The sequence below is a fragment of the Geotrypetes seraphini genome, chromosome 4 (genome assembly GCF_902459505.1).
Source record: "Geotrypetes seraphini chromosome 4, aGeoSer1.1, whole genome shotgun sequence".
Taxonomy (NCBI): Eukaryota; Metazoa; Chordata; class Amphibia; order Gymnophiona; family Dermophiidae; genus Geotrypetes; species Geotrypetes seraphini.
The window spans coordinates 185281569-185305449 of NC_047087.1; the positions used below are offsets into that span (position 1 = coordinate 185281569).

Below are 23881 nucleotides of genomic sequence, written 5' to 3' on the forward strand. Positions count from 1 at the left end.
TTGTACTTCCAGTGTTTTTTTCCAAAGCCTCATTCTCATCCTGGAAAAACAGCTCTTCATACTCTGGACTGGTAAGGGTGCTTTGGCTTTCTACTTGCAACGCACTAAGCCACATAGATCTGCTCCTCAACTTTTTATCTCCTTTGATCCAAACAAGTTCGGACATCCAATTTATCCCAGGACAAACAGGCAGGTATTCTCACTAGTGGGTGACGTCATCCAACGGAGCCCCGATGCGGACATCTCACAAGCATACTTGCTTGTAGAAACTTTTAGAAGTTTCGAGTTGCCCACACCGCGCATGCGCGAGTGCCTTCCAGCTCGATGTACCGGGTGCGTCTCCTCAGTTCTTTCTCTTCCGCGGAGCTGAGAAGTCTGTCTTCGACTCTCTGCGCGAAGTTCCTTCACTTGTGCCTTCTGTGCCTGCGGTTTTGAGGTTTTTTGGGGGGCTCATTATCGTTGGCTCACGTTGCGTTTTCTTGTTTAAAAAAAAAAAAAAAATTTCTTTCGATCGTTCGACCGGGCAGGCCGCGTGGCCGCGGCCCCGCAGCTTCGATCTTGCGGCGGAGCTTTTTCGGCCTATGTCCCGGCCTGTTACCGGTTTTAAAAAGTGTGTCAAGTGCCAGCGCGCAATTTCGTTGACGGACCCTCATTGATGCTGTCTTCAGTGTCTCGGGCCTCAACATCTTCCGAGATCGTGCTGGCCTTGCTCCACACTTACAGCACGTGCTCCAAATGGATGGCTGCTTGCATCTATTTCTGCTATGCCCAGGCTGGACTGCATCTACAGATTCGAGTCATAGTCCATAAAGTCAGAACCATGGCGGCATCAGTTGCTTTCCTTAGATCTACTCCTATTGAGGAAATCTACAAAGCTGCCTCTTGGTCTTCAGTTCATACCTTCACCTCTTATTATTGTTTGGATTCTTTTTCCAGACGGGATGGCCATTTCAACCAGGCAATTTTTCAAAATTTATTCTCCTAAATTGCCAACACTCCCACCATCCCATTCTGATTAGCTTGGAGGTCACCCACATGTGAGAATATGATGCCTGCTTGTCCTGGGATAAAGCACAGTTATTTACCGTAACAGGTGTTATCCAGGGACAGCAGACAGATATTCTCACAACCCACCCACCTCCCCTGGTTGGCTTCTTAGCTAGCTATCTAAACTGAGGAGACGCTGAGGAGACGCGCGCCCTACATTGGGCAGGAAGGCACTCGCGCATATGGGGTGTGGCAGTCGCAAACTTTCTTAAAGTTTTACAAGCAAGTCTGCTTGCGAGGCTGTCCGCATCCGGGCTCCGTGGATGACGTCACCTATATGTGAGAATATCTGCCTGCTGTCCCTGGATAACACCTGTTACGGTAAGTAACTGTGCTTCATCCAGGGACAGCAGGCAGATATTCTCACAACCCACCCACCTTCCCTGGTTGGCTTCTTAGCTAGCTTATCTTAACTGAGTAGACACTTGCCCTGCATCGGGCGGGAAGGCACTCGCGAATGCGCGGTGCAGGCTATCACAAACTTTCTAAAAACAAAGTGGCGATGCACTTTTAAATTGGTCCGTACCGGGGCTCCGTCGGTGACATCACCCATGTGTGAGACTATCTGCTTGCTGTCCCTGGATAACACCTGTTACGGTAAGTTGATTATAATGTTGTTTTTTTTTCTGTATATAATCATTGCAATACAGAGAGCAATTTTTTCTATGCAGTGATTTGGTAAGGATTTCTAATTTTCTTCCCCACTTAGAAATGGCTTCCCAAAGCAGACAGCAGCTCAAGTCATCCTCCGAGCTATCTTCAATCATTTTGTCTCCTCCAGCTCTTCATCTTTGAAGAACATTTACTTCCTGCTGTTTGACAGTGAAAGCATTGGCATCTATGTACAAGAAATGGCCAAGCTGGACACCAAATGAAAGCTGCAGCAGCAGTGACAAAACCAGCACAGGCATGTTTCATAACAAACAGAAATGTGAACAGATGGAATCTAAAGACACTGGGAATGGAAATATATTTTTTATTTCCCAAATGAGGATTGAGGGAGGTCCAAACCCTTGTTTGAAGTTTGCTTTAGTGGACTGATTACTGTTTTTGTTTGATTTTGAGGTTTTCTTTGGGGGGAGGGGGTGTTGGGGAGGGTTGTGATGGGATGCAAGAGCGAATGAAATGTTGGTCAAGGGATGGGATAATAGTAAATGGACTGGGGTGGGATATAAGGGCCAGGCTGTGAAAACTCTAGTTTCTGTAGGATGCAGAAGCCCTTCACGATTTTATAGGATCCTCATTGAATTTGTGCTGTTAACACCAACCATATCTCTTCAGTGACTTTGTTTTAAATCTCTTCTTTTATTGTAGTTTTAGAATTAAACACAACAAAGTCTCATTTTAGATTTGTAGCATTGAATTTTACAAGGAAAAAACCCACAAGATTATTTAAAAAGAAAAAAAAGTACATTCTTACATTGTTGTCTAGCTTGTATTTTTCTTGAGATGAGTGCCAGTGAATTAGTGGATGAGAACACCTAAGTAGACATTTATTAGAGATGTGTGTGGGAGTGCTGAGAGGCATCTTCATTCCTTAATTGAGAAAATTTTAACAGAGGAAAGAGGACAGAGTTTAATGAAAAGTTGCTTATTCTTTACCTTGCCCACACTACTGACAGTTTTTGAGAAATATATGTTTTATTTTGTGGTTGACATAGATAATGGTATCTATTAAGAGATAAACAGAAAATAAAGCAGTGGGAAAACCAATTGGCTAATCCAGATTTTATTATAAGGTAAATGTGTTTATGGTTTATTAATCTTTATATACTGCCTTTATATACTGCCTTTTAATTTGTAAACTGCTAAGCAGTTTACAAATTAAATTATAAAAATAAAAACAGGAACTACAATTAATTGACAAGAAACTAAATGACAGGAGAAAGTAAATGACAGAATTAAAAAAAAAATAAAATAAAAAATTGTCAGATCAGAGCGGCAATCCCAATCTAAAAGTTAGGAAGGTTGATCAAGTATCAGGGTGGCCATTAAAAGTAGCAGCAAACAGATAAGTTTTTAAACCTGATTTGAATTTGGGGTAAGATAATTCAAGACGCAAAAATTTAGGAAAGGAATTCTATAATGAAGGCTGTAAAAAGCAGAGGGAAGTGTAGCTGTGAGTCATGCTTGTGATGGTAGCGGGAGTAGTAATTGACAGTCATACATAGAACAGAAGTTATGAGAGGGAATGTAGGGAATAAGGAAAGACAAAAGGTATGACAGTAAGCCAAGAATAAGCATACAGTGGTTAAGAGTAAGAATCTTGTAACAAATATGTTGAGCCACCAGGAACCAGAGGTGCTCCTTGAAGAGTGGTGTGACACAGCCAAAATGTCCTGAATTGCATAGCAAGTGAATGGACAGATTCTGGACAGACTGTAGTCTTTTCAACTGTGTATGTGGTTGTCCTGTATAGGCTATGTTACAATAATCTACTATACTAATGACGAGACTCAGAATCAAGGTAAATTGTGAAGGCTTGACCAGGAAAGTGCAGATGGAATGAAATTGTCTCAGAGCCCAGAAACAAGATTTCACTAGAGAGTTAACCTGGGGGTCAATAATGATACCTAGGTACCTAAACAGGGTAACTAAGATAAGGGAAATTCTGTTAATAGAAGGGCCCACAAACGGCTATGGAGAACGGCTGGTAATCCAGCAGCCCACGGATTTAGACATATTAAAAGTCAAACAGTTATTTTGTAACCAGACAGCAGCTTTGTCTAAAGCTAATTGCAATGAGGAAATATCAGGCAATTGCAAGTGTACTTGATATACAACAAGGATATCATCAGCATAGAAATATATGGCAAGGCCACTATCTTGTACTAAGAATGCTAGGGGGCTTAAGAAAAGATTAAAGAGAAGTGGGACAAGCACGGAGTCCAGGGGAACTCTACAGGGGAAGGAACGACTGTCAGAGGTTGAAGAACCAGTAGAAACGGTGAATGATCTTTCAGATAAAAAAGAGCTTAGCCAGTTGTAAACCGGACCTGTATTAATAGATAACAAGCGTTGAAATAAGAGCAAGTGATCAGTAAGATCAAATGCTGCAGTTAAATCAAACAAGACTAGAAATGCGATCTTATCCTTGTCAAGACATTGATAAAGGTTACTGAGGAGAGCGGCAAAGATAGTTTCGGTGCTGTAATACTTCCTGAAACCAGATTGACATGGGTGAAGAATGGCATTATCATCCAAAAACTGAGTAAGTTGGTTAAGGACTAATTTCTCTGTATATGTGTAGTGTAACCCATTGACAAAAATATAATTGCCTCTAATGGAGGCAACTATATGCCAAAACATGTTGGGCTGATGTACATTTGTTAAGAACAAGTTTGACCACACACAACAAAACAACACCTTTTTATACATTTATTTCTAATAAAATGTGATTGAGTTAACTGGCTTTTCTACTGCTTTATTTTCTTCTTGTATATTGTGTTGCAGTTGGATGCTGCCTCTTTTTTATCATTTATCTATTGAGTGACAGTCACTGACCTACTGCAAAGGGGAGGAACATGAAAATCTGAGAAGGCATAAGATCGGGGAATAGCAGAATCTGTGCTATTAGCCTTATAATTGCCAGACAGTTTTTATTCATGTCAGTATTTAGAATTTCAGAAAATGCACTAAGCTCTATAGCTAATGTAAACACCTATGCATGCATATTAGCCAGAACATGAGTAAATTATAATATTCCCTAATTTATATTCATATTTGAAAGCTTTTCCCAAATTTCACTCATGCACATCCCCAGTGACAAAGTATGTGCCATCAAAACATCAAGTGTATTTTTCTCCTAGTCAATATTTTATGAAGTGATTTAAACATGTAAGTGGTTAGAATACCACTATTTATAGGCATTCCTGCTGCCTAAAACTAGATTCTAGTGCAATGTGTCTAGTGGTCCTGAATACTAGGATTTGCATCTGAACCCACAAGTTGCTTGCAGAATGCTGTCAATCATCTTTTGAACTCCACCTCCTTCCAAGGGAGCTGCTCCTGCCCCTGATTTTTTGTTGTTTTTTTTTCTTCAAGCAAGTTGCCCAGAAGTGTTTCTGCTCTGCTCAGTGGTTTTATTTTTGGGTATTTTTTTCTTAGTGTTTGGTTGGAAGCTCGATGCCCAGAGTTCCCACTTGTTGGGACCTCTGCCTGGGAGAAGATGCAGGCAAACTCATGCTGCAGAAGTCTGCTGATAACAGGATAAGCCTTTGGGAACACCTGGCTAGCCAGCCTGCTTTTGTATTTTTTGAGCTCAGGGGCCATCCCCTACGTAGCTGCTCGCATCCCTGATTTCTCAGAAGCTTGAGCACAGGCTATTTGGCCCAGGATTAATGGGCCACCTGCATGATCCTCTCCCCTTTCGTGGCACAAGATTTTTCGGGGGTTGAGGCTCAGTCCTACTAGCAGCTCGCAGACCAAGTTCATCTGGTGACCCTGCGAGGCAGGGTTTTTGTCCATTTATCCCAGCTGAATTACTCAGCTATAGTAGGCAGGCACATGGCACAGTGTATAAGGCTATTATATCTATGGGGAAAATCAGGAGAGAGGGGGAGTCTTCAAAAGTGAATTTTGAAGGTTTCTGCAGCTAGAGCCAAGGATCCCACCTCTAAAAACCATTTTCCCTGCATTTTTTTGTACTTCAGGGAAGTCCCCATTTTTGGTACAATTTTACTGGTGACAGCCATCTTGGATTTTAAACAATCTTATATTTTCTTTCTAAAGTCTCCATCTGCCTTAAAACCCCTCGATTTTACTTAAAATCGAGAGGATGGACCCCTCAGACCTTCCTAAACTAAACTAAACCTTAAGTTTGTATACCGCATCATCTCAACAGAAGTAGAGCTCGACACGGTTTACAGGAATTACTAAAGAAAGGAACTCCAATGGGAAGAAGAAGGGCTTGGTAAAAAGGAAAGAAAGAGGGGACTAAGTAGAGTGGAGAGGGAGGGAGTGGTTATATTTTAGAGAAAAGCCAAGTTTTCAAATGTTTTCTGAAGCATTGGAGGGAGGACGAACTTCGAAGAGGGGCAGATAAGCTGTTCCACAGCTCGGTGATCTTGAAGAAGAGGGATGTTCCAAGTTTTCCTGTATGGGAGATGCCTTTTAAAGAGGGGAATGATAGTATGAATTTTTGAGTGGATCTGGTGGAGTTAGGATTCCTACTATTATATCATGCCAGGTTTGTGCTGGATGTGCCAAGGAGTGTCCATGTCCCATGTGCGACGGAGCATGTGAGAGAGGGGCAAGATTCAGAGCCTTCCAGGACTGGGGATCCATAGTAGGCGGGTTCCCAAGGGAAAAGACTCTTTCCAGAACTCTCCAAAGTTGCATTGGCCAAGCGCAGATGTGTGATAGTTGCAGAGCCCAGGAGGATTGGCAGGGGGGGGGTCCTTGCTTGGGTCTTCGAGACCCCCTGAACAAGGCTTCAACCCGGATTTTGTGAGCCTTATACGGAATGCCTATTTGAACTACCAAAGGTCCTCAGCATCTGCGTTCAGTGCGACGGAGGCACTGGCGCAGGGAATCTCCCTTCAGCATGCGCAAAGACCAGAAGAGAATACTGAGCTGGACCAAGAGGTTCAGTCTGACATAGACTGGGAGGATGGCAAATTAGATTCCATGTCACTATTGTCCTAGGATGCAGTTTCTCTGGCAGAGTCTGGTTCTCTGCATGAGAGCAGTGGTCAAGAAGTGGTAGTGACCCTGGACTAGGGGGAAGACTCACTGTGCACTGGCTGTTCAAAGTCTTCATTCTCAGGCATTATTTCTATCTCACTACAAGAACTGAAGCTAGAAGTTTCTCCAGCCCCCTCATCGCAGTGTTCAATTATAAGTGTCTCAGTTGCTCTGACCGTGTTCCTTCCCTTGCATTCAGACATCACAAAGCTGGTCATAGACCATTGGGAGTCAACAGAAGGATCTCTGTGAGTAGCTAAGATTATGGTAAAGCTTTACCCAATAGCTCCAGATATCCAGCAGTTGTTTGTGCAGCCAAAAGTGGATTCACTAGTGGCACAGGTCACCAAATGAACCTCCTTGCCTAGCGAAGGAGGTCTGATGTTAAAGGATACTCAGGACTGTAAAGTGAACGTGGTCCTCAAGCGGCAATTTGAAGCTTTGGCCCTAGGGATTAAGGCAGCATCTGCAGCATCTGCAAGTACCTTCCATACCCGTCTGTCTTGAGTCTTGGCCTTGGAGGACGACAAAGATCCACAAACGCTCCTATCTGGGGTGGATTATATAACTGACACTCTGATATCATCAAAGTTATAAGCAAGGTGTCAGCCCATGCTATCTCTGCCCAGCAAATGCTCTGGATCAGACAGTGGGCCAGAGGTTTGAACCTCTAAAGCAACTCTGAGCAGGCTTCTCTTTCAAGGGTAGATGCTATTTGGTAAGGATATGGATGACCTGATGGTCAGCGCTACGGACCATTTCCCTAAGACCTTGCCGGACAGTAGACCCTGGAAGACTTGGAGTACTAGATGTGGAAATTTGAGGCTCTCGAAGATTCTGTCCTTAAGCAGGAGGCCAAGTGAGGCAGAGGTCCTTTCAGGGGTTATGGCAGAGGTTCAGCAGGGTAAGAGACAAAAAGCCTCTAGCTCTCATCCCTCCCCAACCTCTAAGACACCAGGACAAGGCTGGAGAGAGCCCTCAGAGTCTGGGCAGAGGTACAAAGGCTACAGGACTTTCATACCATAGAGCCAGTACTAGATGGAAGAATCGGGCTTGGGCAGATATTCCATATACTTCATCATACCAAAGAAAGGCTCAGATGACTGGAGGCCAATTCTGGTCAGTCAATGCTGCATTAAAAGTGCCTCATTTCCATATGGAAAACGTTTGATCTGTCATAGCAGCAGTTGCCCCAGTGGAGTTTCTTGTCTCAGTATGACTGGAGTCTTTCTCCATATTCCCATTTTCTGGCCCACAGGAGGTTCTTGCAGTTTCAAGTGCTAGAGCTGAATTTCCAGTGCTTGGTGTTCTCCTTTGTCCTCGCGATGGCACCTCACACTTTTACCAAGGTGGTGGTGGTGATGGCAGCGAATCGCTGCATAGCACGGATCTAGGTGTACCTATATTTGGATGATTGGCTAATCAGAGGCCTCTCCAAGGAGAAATGCAAACTGGCAGTTTCAAGAGTAGTTCAACTCTTCCAGGACTAGTGATGGACCGTCAGCTTCAAGAAGAGCAGCTGTAGCCGATTCAGACCTGGAGTACCTGAGAGTTTTGTTCAACATAGCCTTGGGCCAGGTCTTTCCTTAAGAGCCATGCAGACTGAAGCTCCGGAAGCAAATTTTGAACCTGCTACCAAGTCTGACTCTCATGGCATGGTATTATCTACAGGCCCTAGGATCGATGGCAGCAGCCATAGAGGTGGTCCCTTGGGCAAGAGCACACATGAGGCCTCTCCAAGACTCTTGTCTCTCGATGATCTCAATTGGAGTCACTTCAGCAATCACTTCCCTGGGTACAAGAAGCGAAGAGCAGTCTGTTGTGGTGGCTGCAGCCAGCTGCCCTCTCAAAGGGCATTCCTCTGAATTCCCTCTTGAGAGATTCTAATGACTGATGCCAGCCTTTACGATTGGGGGGAGGGGGGTTCATTGAAACAGATACCCAGATCAGGGTCATTGGACATTGGCAAAGCGAAACTGCTCCATAAATTGACTAAAACTCAGAGCCATTTGATTATCACTTCAGGCACTGGAGAAGTCTTTGGAAGGCAAGGTAGTCAGAGTCTTCTTGGACAACATGACAGTAGTGGCCTATGTCAACAGGCAAGGATGTACCACAAGTGTCCAGTTACGCCTAGAAGGTAAACTCCTCTTTTGGTGGGCAGAAGCTCCTTTGCAGGCAATCTCAGCCGTGCACTTAGTGGGAATAGAAAATGTACAGGACAACTTTCTTAGCAGACTCTTAACCCAAGGGAATGGTCTCTGTCCCCCCAGGCGTTCTCCTCCATAGTTCTAAGGTGGGGGTATCCACAGATGGATCTGATGGCCTCAGCTGTAAACACAAAGGTAGATCACTTTTACAGCCAAAGATACGAACCCAGAAATGTGGGGTAGGGCGCATTAGTCCAAATGTGGCAAGAGAAAGGGCTTTTGTATGTGTTTCTCCCGTAGCCCATGCTAGGGTGAGTCATCCACAGGATTGCGAGTCATCTGAGATTAGTAGTCCTTGTGACATCCGATTGGCCCCCCAGACCATGGTTTGCGAACCTAGTTCACCTCCAGAGGGACAAAGGCCTCAGACTTCTGTTCCAAGTGGATCTTTTCACTCAGGGTTCAGTCCCTTTTGAGAATCCGGAACACTTTGGGCTTACAGCTTGGCTCTTGAGCAAGGGTTACTCAGACATGTTTGTTTCAACTCTGCTTAGAGCTAATAAGCCATCGACTATAGCAGCCTTTGCCAAGGCCTGGAAGTACTGTGGATGATGTAGAGCCCTTATGAGCTCCGATTTCAGTAGTCCTGGACTTTTTACAAGATGGAATTCAGAAGGGTCAGTTGGTCAGATTGCTGAAGGTGCAGATAGCAGGCCTTTCCTGTTTCCAAGCTCAGGAGGAAAGAGGCTGTCTCGCCTCTCGCCCAGATATCGCCCGGTTCATTAAAGGGGCTCTTCAGTTGCACCCTCTGGTGCGTCTTCCTTTCTTTTCCTGGGATCTTAACACCGTATTACAAGGTCTCAGTAGAGCTCTGCTTGAGCCCTTACGGGAGGCTTCCCTTCTGGATCTTACAGTGAAGATGGTGTTTCTGCTGGCCATTACGTCAGCGAGACGAGTTTCCAAGGTACAAAATCTGTCCTCCAGGGAATCATACCATAGGTTTACGGAAACAGGGCTCTCATTGTGCACGGTTCCGTCCTTACCAAAAGTAGCCTCGGCCTTCAATGTCATTCAGGAAGTCTGTTTGCCTGCTTTTCACCCTTTAGGGTCAAAGAAAAAGATAAAGTGTTGCATTTGCTGGATGTCAAGTGAGTGCTTCTCTGGTACCTCGAAGTTATCAATGAGTTTTCTGTATCGGCTCACCTTTTTGTTCTGACCAGTCATGCTAAGAAAGGGAGGCTGGCATCTAAAGCCTCGATTTCCAGATGATTAAAATGGCCATTTCCTCTGTTATGTGGTAAGCAGCTGCAGATCGCATTGAAAGTGAGGAGTTGCTGCCTTGTGGGTGGAGACTCAGGAGATTTTGCCCGAAGAAATCTGTAGAGCAGCTACTTGATCTACCCCTCATACCTTTACCAGGTTCTATAGGGTGGACGTAGCAGCCAGGAAAGATGCCTCTTTTGGGTCCTCCGTTTTGAAGGCAGGCTTAGTGGGCCTGCTGTAGACTCTGGGGACTGCTTTGGTACATCCTAGAGTTCAGGACCACTAGACATATTGCACTAGAAAGAAAGATTATGGTCTTACCTCGATAATCTTCTTTCTTGTAGATGTATCTAGTAGTCCTGAAGCCCCACCCTATTGGTGGGCTTTGCCTGCCTTCTTCCTCAAGATCAGTCCGAATTTGTAGAACTCTGTCTCTCAGATGAACTGACAGGATATAGAAAAAAGGAAACACTCAAGAAAGTAAAGTGTGGGTTAAGTTTCTGCGTGATAACAGGACATGCGAGTAGATATGAGCTCTATATAAGATTAGTGCTGGTTGCACACAGTTTTTGTACCTGTTTTGATCAATTACTTGAATGTTGTAATGTTAATGATTATGTTTGTTACAGAGCAGAATAGAATTCTAGTGTTGGATTTTTCCGTTTCCCTCCTTCCGGTTGTCTTTCATTACGGTGCTCCTTGATTGCTTTTGTACAAACTGAGGGGGCTAAAATAGCTCTCTGTGAAGGAGGTGGAGTTCAACAGATGATTGACAGCATTCTACAAGCAATTTGCAGGTTCAGATGATAAACCCTAGTGTTCAGGACCACTAGATACATCTACAAGAAAGAAGATTATCGAGGTAAGAACCTAATCTTCCTTTGCTCCTTATAGAATTACCCCATTATGGCTTAATACTATGATTATACTGTATATAGGGCTAGATTCTATGTATGGTGATGAACCCCCCCCCCACTAAGTGCTATTCTATAAAGTTCTTAAAGTTAGGCGCAGTTTATAGAATAGCACTTATGTCCAGGAACCATTCCTACTTTTAGGCACGTCCATTTGCACCAACTAAAACATGATGCAAATCCTTGTACCTAAATTAAGTGTGGATCCTTTTTATTCTATAGCTATGCACATAATCCAAGTTATGCCCCAATTTACCTATGACCCTTCCATTTCCATGCCCCTTTTTTTTGACTTGCATGTAAAATTTTGGTACAGACCCTGTGCTTAAATTTATGTAACTTTTAATTAAAGCTAATTAGTGTCAATAATTGCTCATTAAGATCCCAATTATTGACATTAATTGGTTTGTTATTCAATTGTTTACACAATTTTTCGTGTCTTTTATAGAATTCACGGGATAGCTGGCAGTCATGTTTTACTACATATATTTAGTGCTGCTAACTATGGGCTAAATTCTATTTTAAATGCAATAGGTGAGACAGTAGGGTTATTTCCCTATAGCCGCGTGTTGCTGCAGAAGGCTTCCACTCTGAATTTTTCACTCTGCATCTGTTATACTTCACTAGGCTCTCTAGCTCCACCTTCAATTCTTTCCTTCTGCATGCATGCCTTCAGGAGTGTTTATTCTGCTCTCCCTATTTTATTATTTTAATTTGATGTAGTTTTGTCTCCTTTGCAGGTAATTTAATGCTTGGAGCGTGTTTGAAGCTCTGCCTGCTTGACAATTTACAGACTTCAGTCTGTAGCTGACAGGCCAATCCCTCTGAGTACCTGCTAGCCAGCCTGCATAGTTTCTCTGGAGCTTAGTGCCATCCCTGAAGTGGTCTCACCTCCTCTTAATCAGGGGTCAAGCACAGGCTGTTAGGTGCCCTTAGGAGGCTCGATGGAGTCTCGCAGGGTGCCAGCTATGTTGTCATGCTTCCACCCATCCCAGTGTGCATCCATTGGTCCACAGAGGTGAAGGTGTAGTCAGACATATGAGTTTGACTGGAAGCCTGAAGATCAGCTTTGTACAAGCATTCCCAGCTGTGGTAGTGATATTTCTCATCCAGCTCTGGCCTGCGGTGTAATAAAATTTGTCCCGCCAGACAATTTCAAATTTGCACTTAAGCTGGCCCGCCGGTACAAGCGCCGCATCAGCTTTAGATTCATGCAGCTTCCCGGTCTCACATTAAAGCAGCCTACAGAGGATCGCTTTTCGGCTGTACGTCAGAGGAGGGGCGGGACTGTGGCAGAGGGAACGTGCTGCGGAGGCTGACGGCAGCCTGCTGGATCGCTACAGCTGACTGGTGATTCTCTGCAGGCTGCTTTAATGTGAGACCGGGAAGCTGGGATGGAGGGAGGGAAGGAACAGAGGAGTACCCACCAAGAAGCGAGCTATGAGCATAATTTTTTAACCTTCGGACCGCGAATAAAAAGTAATTGAGTACTTTGTTGGTAGCTTAAGTGCACTTTGTGGGAGGAGATTATGTCAGCGAACCAGGGTGTGGCGGAAGAGGGGAGTGGGGCCGAAACAGCGAAACCAGCACAGGACAGCAGCCCGGAAACGCAAAAACTGAGCGATCTGCGGTCATAGACTTAAGGGCAGAGCTAAAAAAAAGAAACGCTGATAGTAGCGGTAACAAGAGCACCCTGATAGAGCGACTCCAAAAGGTGAGCCCATCTTTAACTTGTTATTACTTAAGAACTCCCCAAAGAGTGAGGTTACTTTATCTAATTAAGGTTGTTCAGAAATAAAGGAAGAGAATCTTGAACTGGAGATGGACAATGAAATGATAGCACATCCTTGCTATTTATAATAAAAACATAGTTAATTTTTTGGTGGTGGCCTTAGAGGTCACCACGCGGGTCAGGTACTTAAACACGTTTTTACTTTTTTTATACAAGTAATAGCACTAGCGCTCTAGACTAACTTTGAAATTATTATTATTTTTTTTTAGTTATAGGATATTAAACTTTTATAACAGTAAGTATATTATTTTAGCTGTACTTCTACTAAGACTAAGGGGTCCTTTTATTAAGGCACACCTTAATAAAAGGACCCTTAAGTATCTTAATAAAAAATTCATCCCGCGACTTAGCCTATGTTTTAAATTTTGGTCCCTTACGTGATTGAGTTTGACACCCCTGTGCTACTATGAGAGAGCTGAAAGCAGGCTGCAGCACTGATCCTGTCTGGGCACAGTGAGTACACATGCTGATAGTCTGTGAGAGACATTGGGGGAGTTTGGAAAAGTGGGGTTTTGAAGGTTTCTGGATGTTCTCCTGTGATCCCTCTCCTGAAAAATCCTAAAATCGCAATTTTTACTGTTTCTGAAGTATGCAAAGTATCACAGTTTCGGTGTGAATATTTTGTCGGCGGACATTTGGATTTTTTAGGTATCTTTTTTCTAAAGTTCCCTGCTTCTTCAAAACTTCAAATTTTGCCTGGAACTCTGCTGGGATGGAGTCCTTAGGCTCTCCCCATGTGGATTTTTGCCAGGATTGTGCAAATTTAGCGCTTTTAGAGCACCCTTGTGGCACAGCTAGGGGAGGCTACAGTGCCCAACTTAGCTTCTCTCCTGCTGAAGCAGGTAACCAAATGCTCAGCTAGCCCGGTGGGGTGGCCATCGTCATTTTGGGGTATCAGCACAGCTGATAATGCAGTCAGCCAGGCGGTTGACCCTCCACACCCAATGAAACGCAAACAAGTCTTGTAAGAGTGAGTTTTCTCCCCAGGAGCCAGACACTTTTTCTAAATTTATGAAATATTTGTGCTCAGAGTTTCAGACCAAGTGTTCTACCCTTGAACAGTCTCAATCTGCCTCTGCGGCGTCTCTGGGTGATGTTGTGCCTCTGGGCATGGCCTTGCCTCAGTCTGCTGCAGCTTTTGCCCTACTCAATCCTGATCTGGGGTAACCCGGATGCTGATGTTTCCCTTACTGATTCCTTGTTTGCAGCTACATCGCTTTCCGCAATGGGAGATCAGTGGCTGTGTGCTGGATCTGCAGATCCCTCTGCGGTCTTAGATCCTGTGGATGATTCTATTGTCTTGCGCTTGTTTAAGTTTACTCATTTCTGAGTCGTTACAGGAATTGAATTTAGTCACTCAGCCGGCTCCATCCACTTTTTCCTCCTTGCTATGTGGTGTGCACAGGCAATCAACTACCTATCCCTGGCACCCTGATATGAATGTTCTGGTCTTGGAGCAGTTTGACTCTCCGGAAGGTTCTCTGAAAATTGCTAGAGGTATGTCCTGCTTGTATCCTGTGGCACAGGAGTGTCAGTAGCTTTTGGGTCAGCCCAGGGTGGATTCACAGGTGGCACAGGGAGGAGACATAGACATCCTGGGACTGTCGGCCAAGTCTCTTCCCTGAAGAAGCCCTTTTTCTGGAAACGTCATCGCTCCTCCTAAACTTACTTGCTCCACTTCATCACTGACGCTGAAACCGTTGATTGAAGACAAAGTTTTATTTTATTTTTCTTTCCAGCTTATGATTTATCTTTAATCTTATCTATTGTTTTGCATTTTGTCTTTGTTTTGTTCTATTTCTATCAGAATTCTACTGTTCAACGTCTCCCCCTTCTGCTTCTATTCCTTTCTCTCCTCTCTTCTACCTCCCAAAGTATTTAGATCAATGCTGTCTTGTTAAAATGTTTATTTTATTTTTATTTTTCCTCTAACTCTACTTTTCACTTCTCTATTACCCTCCAGGTACTTTAGTTAGATTGTGAGCCTTCGGGACAGTAAGGGAATTTTTCAAGTACCTTTCCTATTTCTAATCTTAATGTATATTTTCTGTAAACCGCTTAGAACCTAACGGATGTAGCGGTATATAAGAAATAAATTACATTAAATTACATTAAACGAACCTCTCTCCCCAGTTAGGATGGTGTTGTGTTAAAGGATATGCAGGACCGCCGGTTGGATGTGGTCCTCAGAAAACTTTTTGATGCAGCTACTTTAGGTATCAAGGCTGCTTCAGTGATGTCTTTTGTGGCACGTGCCTTTCTCTCTCAACTGTGCACCCTGGAGAGTGAGGCAGTGGGTCCCCCTCCTCAACTTCTGATGGCTGGGACAGATTATATGGCAGATGCATTATATGACCTCATGAGAGTTTTGGCAAAGGTGTAACCATACTCTTTCTCTGTGATTCATTTTGAAGGCTACATTGGCTAGGCTGCCTTTTAAGGGGCAGTTATTGTTTGGCAAAGGTCTGGATGACCCTATGGATTCTGTGATGAACCGTCACCCTAAGACTCTGCCTGATAGTAGACTAGACCCTCTAGGGATTCTGGTTGCTCTAATTTTTGTGACTCACGGCGGTCCAGACCGTATGCAAATGCCACGTTACAGAGATTTTCACAGGGCTCCTGATGATTCTATACTAGCTACAGGTATTCCTAGCCTTCCTCCTCCCATTCTGCACACTCTGTCAGAAAGCCTCAATGACGCCAGGCCAACAGATGCCCCTCACCATTTCTTCCTGCCTGGATGCGCATTATGTCCGACCAGTGGGTCTTGGACATTATTCATTCAGTCAGCTGGAATTTGCTCGACCTCTGACAGATTGGTTTGTGGACTCTCCTTCAGGTCGCCCAGACAAAGTGCTCAGGGTTCAAGCCACCATTCAGCATTTGCTGGATATTCAAACTATAGAGCCTCTCAGGCTCAGGTAGATACTCCATTTACTTTATCATGCCTAAGAAAGGCTCAGAAGATTGGAGGCCTATTCTGGATCTTTAGCACGTGAATGCGGCTCTCAAGATTCCTTGATTCCGAATGGAGACCATGCGTTCGGCTATTGCAGCAGTGGCCCCAGGAGAGTTTCTTGTCTCTCTGAATCTCACGGAGACATACTTGCATATTCCTATTTTTCCAACCCACCACAAATTCTTGCGATTTCATGTTCTGGAACAGCATTACCAGTTCTTAGCACTGCCCTTTGGGCTAGCAACAGCGTCCCGGACCTTCAACAAAATGATGGTGATAGTGGTGACTTACCTGCAAAAGATGGGTATCTAGGTTCACCCTTATTTGGACGACTGGCTGATCAGAGCTCCTCGTTGGCCAAGGGACGACGCAAGGTGGAGTGAGTGCACCATGTGCTGGAAAACCTGGGCTGGATTGTCAACTTCAGGAAGAGCCAGCTGATGCCCACACAATTACTGGAATACCTGGGAGTCCTTTTTGACACAGCAATGGGCTGAGTCTATCTTCCAGAAGCCCGCAGGCAGACACTGTGTACCCAGATTTCTTCCCTTCTAGAGCGGCCGGCTCCTTCAACATGGGATTATCATCAGATTCTGGGATCCATGGTTGGCACGCTGGATATGGTTCCTTGGGTGAGGGCGCATTTATGTCCTCTTCAGCATGCTTTGCTCTCTTGCTGGGCTTCGCACAGGGGTGCCTTGCAGACCCGTCTACCTTGGACTCTAGAAGCCCGAGCAAGCATGGACTGGTGGCTTCTTTCACAATCACTCCGCAGGGCCGTACCGCTACACATTGCCTCCTGCATTGTGGTGATGACAGATGTCAGCCTTTGAGGATGGGGAGCACATAGCAATCATCCTGTTCATGGGTGTTGGACGCCCTCTCAGTGAAAGTGGTCAATTAACAGGTTGGAGCTCAAAGTCATTCGACTAGCTCTGATGAGATTGCAGAAGACTATGGAGGGCCAAGTGTCTTCTCCGACAATGTGACACCAGTAGCCTAAGTCAGTCGCCAGAGAGGGACCAAATGCATTCCTCTGGCCCAGGAAGCCCGCCTTCTTTTTCTTTGGGTAGAGTGTCATCTCCTAGCACTGACAGCAGCATATGTGGTGGGAGTAGACAATGTTCAAGCAGACTTCCTCAGCAGAGAAACTCTGGATCCGGGCGATTGGGTCCTGTCCCCAGAGGTGTTCCAAGTGATAGAGGGGCGCTGGGGGAAGCACCACTTTGACCTCATGGCCATGGAAAGAAACAAGAAAGCGGATCACTTCAGTCGAAGATCCGAGCCTGAAAGCGAGGGGCTCAATGCTCTGGTACAGCCATGGCCTCAGGAGATTCTCCTGTATGTTTTTCCTCCTTGGCCGATGATCAGCCGGGTCATTCAGAGGATTGCGGCTCATCTGGGCTGTGTCATTCTGGTGGCTTCAGATTGGTGGCTAAGGGTCGCAGTCTTCACTGAATACCTATCCGGACCTTCTCATGCAGGGTCCGGTATCTATGGAAGATCTGGGTCACTTTGCTCTTATGGCGTGGCTCTTGAGCGTGCAGTCTTAGAGCATAAGGGGTATTCTACCCTGGTTGTTGATACTCTTCTAAAGTCTAAGAAGTTGTCAATGGTGTCGGCTTATGCCAAGGCATGGAAGGCCTTCCAACATTGCTTATTCAGCTCCGATTTCCCTAATTCTCACTTTTCTTCTGGCTGGATGGATAAATGTCTCACTGTGGCTTCTCTTTGGGTCCAAGTGGCCAGGCTCTCCTGTTTTAGATCCCAGGTGCATCGGTCCTCATTGGCGTCTCATCCTGATGTTGCTAGAATCTTGAAGGGGGCTCTTTGTGTCCGACCGCCCGTTAAGCAGAGCGGTGACGCCGTCTTCTCTTCACACATTTGCCAAGTTCTACAGAGTGGATGTGACAGTGAGACAGGACTCCGCCTTTGGGTCCTCGGTCTTAAGGGTCAATGCAGCAAGCCCACCCTAGCCTTTTGGGGGACTACTTTTGTACATCCCTACTGTTTAGAATGTCTCACCTATTGCACTGGAAAAAGAGATTATGTACTTACCCTGGTAAGAACTTTTCCAGTGGATAGGTGGACATTTTAGACTTCCGCCCTGTACTTCCGGCTCCTGCTTAGAGTTTTCAGTCTGTTTATGCTTCTTCAAGCTGATTCTTGGATGCCTGTTAGCCCCTTGAAGTCTGGGAAGAATTTGTATATATGTATCAATTTATTGGGGAGTAGTTTCTAAGCTCCTTTGAAGTCAGTGTTGGCAGTTAACGGTACTGTTTAATTACTTTTGAGCAGAACACTTTGTTTAAGCCTGTTGCTATCGGTGCCTCTACTTCACGTGTATTGGGTGGCTCTATGTGCTTGGGTACTAACTGAAGGTGGAGATAGAGAGCCCAGTGAAATATAACAGAGGCAGAGTGAAAACTCCTTCTGCAGCTATAGGGAAATAACTAGTGCTGCCCAATTTCTGATTTGAATCGATTCCTTTAAAAAAAAAAATAAAAAAAATTGGCCTCCTGATTCGGTGACTAACCCTCCTTCCCATGCTGTCAGGTCTTCTAAAGCAGGAACAACAGCGCTGCCTCTTGCTGGCCGTCTGTTGCCGCTCCTGCTTTAGGGGGCGAGGGTCAGTCGGGAAGTGCTGCAGTGTCCTCCGGCTTTCCCCTTGGCCTACCGCTCTTACCTAAATTACTGCAGCCTCCAGAGAGGGTCGCCAGTGCTATAGCAATCCTTGCAGGCTGCCGCCGTCCTCAGCAGCACGTATCCTCTGGCGCAATCCTGCCCCTGATGTCAGAGGAGGGGGCAGGACCACAGCAGAGTGCTGCTGAGGACATCGGCAGCCTGCAAGGATCGCTACAGCACCGGCGATCCTCTCTGCGGGCTACGGTACTTAGCTGACACTTCGGGAGGCCAGGAGGAAGCTAAGGGAACATGCAAGCCTTTTGGGGGGGGGGAGCTTTGCACCATGAAACACAGAGAGATGAGGAAAAGACTGAAAGAAAGGCTGATGCAGTTAAAAAAATAAATCATCCACAAACAGTAATAAAAAAACTTTTAACTTATATTTAGTGATGAAAAATCAGTTTTAGAAAGTGCATTTCATACATATTGAATTTTGTTCACTACAAGAAATGCATTTGGAGGGGCAGACCTTCAGGGGAGGGAACATGCAGGCCTTCAGGGGGAGGAAAGATGCCAGACCTCCGGGGGAGGGAAGGGAAACAGAAGGGGAGGACAGAAATGGAAGATGGATGGTTAGCAGACCCTGGAAGCGAGCAGACCCTGGCAAGCGAGTTATCAGAAGACAACCAGAACCTGGGACCACAACATGATTTGAATAATGACCAGACAACAAAAGGTAGAAAAAATAATTTTATTTTCTGTTTTGTGATTAAAATATGTCAGATTTGAAATGTGTATCCTGCCAGAGCTGGTGTTAGACCTCGAACGTGAGCTAGGATTTAACAGAGAGAGGGAAAGTCTTTTTTGTTTGTTTATTTTGTTTACACCACAGCGCCAGTGTGGGTAGGAGAGGGCAAAAGGTGTGAAAAGGCTATAAAAGGGGTGAAGAGGCTATAAAATAAACCTACCAGGATGTTTGAATTTAATCAAATTGAAAAATCGATTTCAACAGGCTGAATCAAATCAAATCAAATTTTTTTTTCCTGAATCGAGCAGCACTAGAAATAACCCTACTTTCTAGAATGTCTTATCTATTTACTGGAAAAATGCTTCCCAGGGTAAGTACATATTCTCTGTATATGGCGTCTAAAATATCGGTGCAAGAAAGTACTATTCTTAGTGAAGAGACAGAGATAATGGTTACTGCAGATGGGCAGACTAGATGGGCCATTTGGCCTTTTATCTGCCATCATGTTTCTGTGTTTCTATTGAAGTCAAGAAGGTGTGGTATAGGCACGTGGAATCTCGTAGAGAGAGAGAGATAATGGTTACTGCAGGTTCTAAATTTAGGCATGGAAGCTGTAACTCTGTAATTAAATGCACAATTTAAAGGAATGCTCCCTTTCTTGACTTGCACTTAAAATTTAGTCATGTAACCATTCATTAATTCTAATTAACACCAATAACTGCTTATTAAAATGCCAGTTATTGGCGCTAATTAGCTTGTTATTTAGTTAAGTTGCACACACGATTTGGGAATGCAACCAAAATTGCACATGCAGTTTTTGGCGCTTTTTGTAGAATGTATAGTGGCACTGAATATATATGTTTTTTAAATGCTGGGGTAGGTGCTTTTAAATATCCACTGGCCACCTCTACTGAATATTGGCCTGATTCTTATGATTTTAGTATTTGCTTAGTACTACCAAATGTAAGTATTATTTTAAAGACAGAGAGTTAGTGGCTGGTAATTGAAGTTTATCCCAGGACAAGCAGGCATGATATTCTCACATGTGGGTGACGTCATCTACGGAGCCCCAGCGCGGACAGCTTTTCAAGCAAACTTGATTAAAGTTTCAAGTTTGCTACACTGCACCACGCATGTGCATGCCTTCTTGCCCACTAGAGGGCGCATCCCCACCTCGTGGTCCTCAGTTCAGTTTTTTCCGCGGAGCCAGAAGCCCTGTGGAAATTGAGCTCCTGTTTTTCTGCCTTCTGACACCGCGTCTGGGTTGTTTTGCTCGGTCGCTGTGCTTTATTTGTTGTTTTCCTTCTTAGTCACGTCGTTTATCGTCGAAAAAAAAAAAAAAGTTTTATTTCTTCCGTTCGGCTCCGGGGGCTAATAAAGACAGAAAGACAAGTAGGAGAAGGCAAATATGACAGTAGCAGTAAAATGTTTTTTACACTGTTTGTTTATTCAATCTATGTGTTTTCTCAAAGGAATAATTCCTTGTTTCTGGTGAGATACATGGGTCTCAGTGATAAGGGGATTGCATTCTTATTTATTTATTTATTCAATTATTTAGCCCATCCTCCCAAAGGAGCCCAGAATAGAGGTCTGCATGGGAACGGGGATCACGGGAATCCCGCGGGTCTTGCGGGGGTCCCGCAGGAATCCCCCCTAATCCACGGGACTCCCACGGGGACCCCCCTCTAGCCAACGGGACTCCCATGGGGATGGAAGGCTTCAGAAGCAGGGTTCGTCCATATAATATAATGGACACGTCAGCCTTAGTAAAAGAGGGGGTTTATAAGTTAATTACCTGAACAGAAAACAAAAAAAGGGTTCCACCAAAGAGATTGCACAAGGAAAACAGCAGCGCAAACACAAAAGAAACAGTGGAATTGATGATCCTGTCAGAAGTAATTGCTGCTTTTTATGGGGACGGGCGGGGATGGAGTTAATTTCTTGCGGGGATGGGTGGGGACGGAGAGGATCCTGACAGGGACGGGTGGGGACAGAGAGGATCCTGGCAGGGACAGGTGGGACGGAGAGGATCCGGGCAGGGATGGGTGGGATTTCTGTCCCCGCGCAACTCTCTAGCCCAGAACAGGTTACAAAGTACATCCACAATATAATCAAGATAGGACAGAGATGACATAATTTACAATATAGATAAGACAATAAAGCTTATACACTAAGCAGCATCTGGTGAGAGTAGGTGGCGTAGGTGCGTTGACTGAGTGGCAATTCTGGGTGCATGTCCTCAAGGTGCTGGGTTTGTGAAGAGGAAGGTTTTCACGGCCTTCCTGAAGCTCCAAAATCCATCTGGTATTCTAACAGATGGGGGGATGGTGTGCCATAGTCTGGATATGAAATTTGAGTAGGAGCGTTTACGGGCTGTTTGAGCGGCTAGGAGGTATTTGTTAGTTGTTAGTTGTTTTTCTCCTTGGGACCTCAGTGGTCACTTTGGGAAATAGATTTGTAGTTTAGTTTTCATGTAGTGCGGAATCATTTCATGGAAGGTTTTGAAAGCAAGGACCAGGGCCTTGAAGGTTTAGCCTTCAACGGCCTCCAGAACTATGCTAGGAAATTAAGAGACTGATACTTAAAGGCATATATCCTGTTAGCAGATGCTGCAAACTGGATAAGTGCCATCAAAATGATATTCAGTAGCAGTAACAAGATAGTGCTGCTAAATATTTCCTCTAACAGCATATGCACTTTCCAGACTTTCTCCAGTTAGCTATCTCTGCTAACTGAATAGCTCTGATGCTCAGGAGAGCGGGGCAGCTGAAGGAGAGTCGGGAGGCAGCTGCACAGAGAAAACAGGCAGAAAGAAGCAGAGGGGAGAAGACAGGAGACAGTGAAGGGCAGCGGCGAGCGATAGCTTCACCCACCGCTCCGACGTCACCAAAGATCAGAACCGGAGCTCTCCCTTAAAAGGGGAGGGGCCAATGGCGCTCAGCTGTTCGGCGCACATTAAATGCGCTCGCCTTAGCGAGAGCGCCTTTGTGAAGGGCCTTAAGAAGGGCAGCAGACACAGAAGACACACAAACAGGCAAGGAGAGCAGAGGACAGCTGCAGCAGACACAGAAGACACACAAACAGGCAAGGAGATCAGAGGACAGCCGCAGCAGACAAAGAAGGCACACAAACAGACAAGGAGAGCAGAAGACAGCAAGTGGGCAGCAATGGAAGCAGCAGACAGAAGCAGGAAGTTGAGCTACCCAGTTTTCTGCACCATCTGCCATATGTATGACTACCTCCCCTCAGGAAGGCGGTCTTATGTGTGCACTCGATGCGGGGAACTGGAGACCCTGAAGAAACAAGTCAGACTCCTGGAGGGCAGAATACTGGAACTGGAAGCACTTTGAGCAGTGGAGGAGGACAGGGATGCAGAGAACATCAAGCCAGAGGAAACCATCACGGAAGAAGTCCGGGAGTTAGAGAAGTTCATCGAGGAGGCATACAGGGAGGCCATGGAAAATCACCAGCTACAGTGGAACTGCCGAGATACACTTGCAGAGAGTGAGGACCATCTGGAGGACAACCGCAGCGAGATCTGGAAACAATGGAGGGAACCCACAAGAAGACGAGCTCGGTGCAAGCCAACACCAGGATGAGGGAAGATGGAAGTGCACAGAGGACACGGAGCTACAGCAAGAGAAGATAGAGAGGACAGCGATCGTCGTGGGGGACTCCATCATTAGACAAGTCAACAGACACATAGCGGGAGGAAGACGGGATCGGCTGGTGACCTGCCTACGGGGAGCCAAGGTAGAAGTGAGCCGCATCGACAGGATCATCGACAGCATGGAAGAGGAAGATACGGCAGTGGTGATCCATGTGAGGACAAACAACGTGAGCAACAGGAACTACAACAGGGAAGTTTCAAGTTTATTTAAGATTTCTTATTCTGCCCAATCAGCTTCTAGGCGGGAAGTACTGAAGGACAAGTTCCAGCTGCTAGGAAGGAAGCTGAAGACCAGAACGCAGAGGGTAGCATTCTCGGAGAACCTGCCGATACCCAGGGCCGATGAGAAGAGGCAGACGGAGCTGCAAGCAGTCAACGCGTGAATGCGGCGCTAGTATGAGGATGAAGGATTCCACTTTGTGCGCAACTGGATGACGTTCTGGGAGAAGAGCAAGCTATTCTTAAGGATGGACTTCACCTCAGCGGATCAAGAGAGAAATTGAGAAGTTTTTAAACTAGGAAGAAGGGGAAAGCCGACAGTTGACCGAGAGTCGATGGTTCAGGAACTGGTATACCCAGAGGATACCGTGCAGAAAGATAGCGGGGAAGACTCACCGGATTATAGGCAAGACAGAAATCCTAATTGTTTGAAAGGAACACAAGAGGGAAGGAAATGCAAGAAAGTAACAGGCCGCAAACTCAAGTATATGTACACGAACACAAGGAACCTAAAGAATAAGATGGGCGAATTAGAAGTTATGGTATAAAAAGATAGCCTTGACATCATCGGCATCACAGAAATATGGTGGAATGAGGAAAATGTCTGGGACCCTGTGCTACCAGGATACAAGCTATTCCGCAGAAATAGAATGGGACAAAGAGGTGGGGGGCATTGCCTTATATGTCAAAGAGAGAATCAAGTCTACCGGAGAGAACACAAAGAATAAGTCAGAGTCTCTATGGGTCAAAATTACAGGAACAAATGGAACGGAAACGAAGATCGGTATCTACTACCGACCCCCAGG

At 45.2% G+C, this 23881-nt stretch overlaps 1 protein-coding gene across 4 annotated transcripts in view; it reads left to right on the forward strand.

The window, feature by feature from the left end:
• The window catches only part of LOC117358815 (core histone macro-H2A.2), a 153353-nt gene extending 149242 nt beyond the window's left edge, over nucleotides 1-4111 (forward strand). For all 4 annotated transcript variants that reach the window (XM_033940533.1, XM_033940534.1, XM_033940535.1 and 1 more), the window contains exon 9: nucleotides 1757-4111. In XM_033940533.1, coding sequence (XP_033796424.1) covers nucleotides 1757-1922 — 166 coding nt within the window. In that variant the 3' untranslated portion in view covers nucleotides 1923-4111. The remainder of the gene's footprint in view (nucleotides 1-1756) is intronic.
• The last annotated feature ends 19770 nt before the right edge of the window (nucleotides 4112-23881 follow it).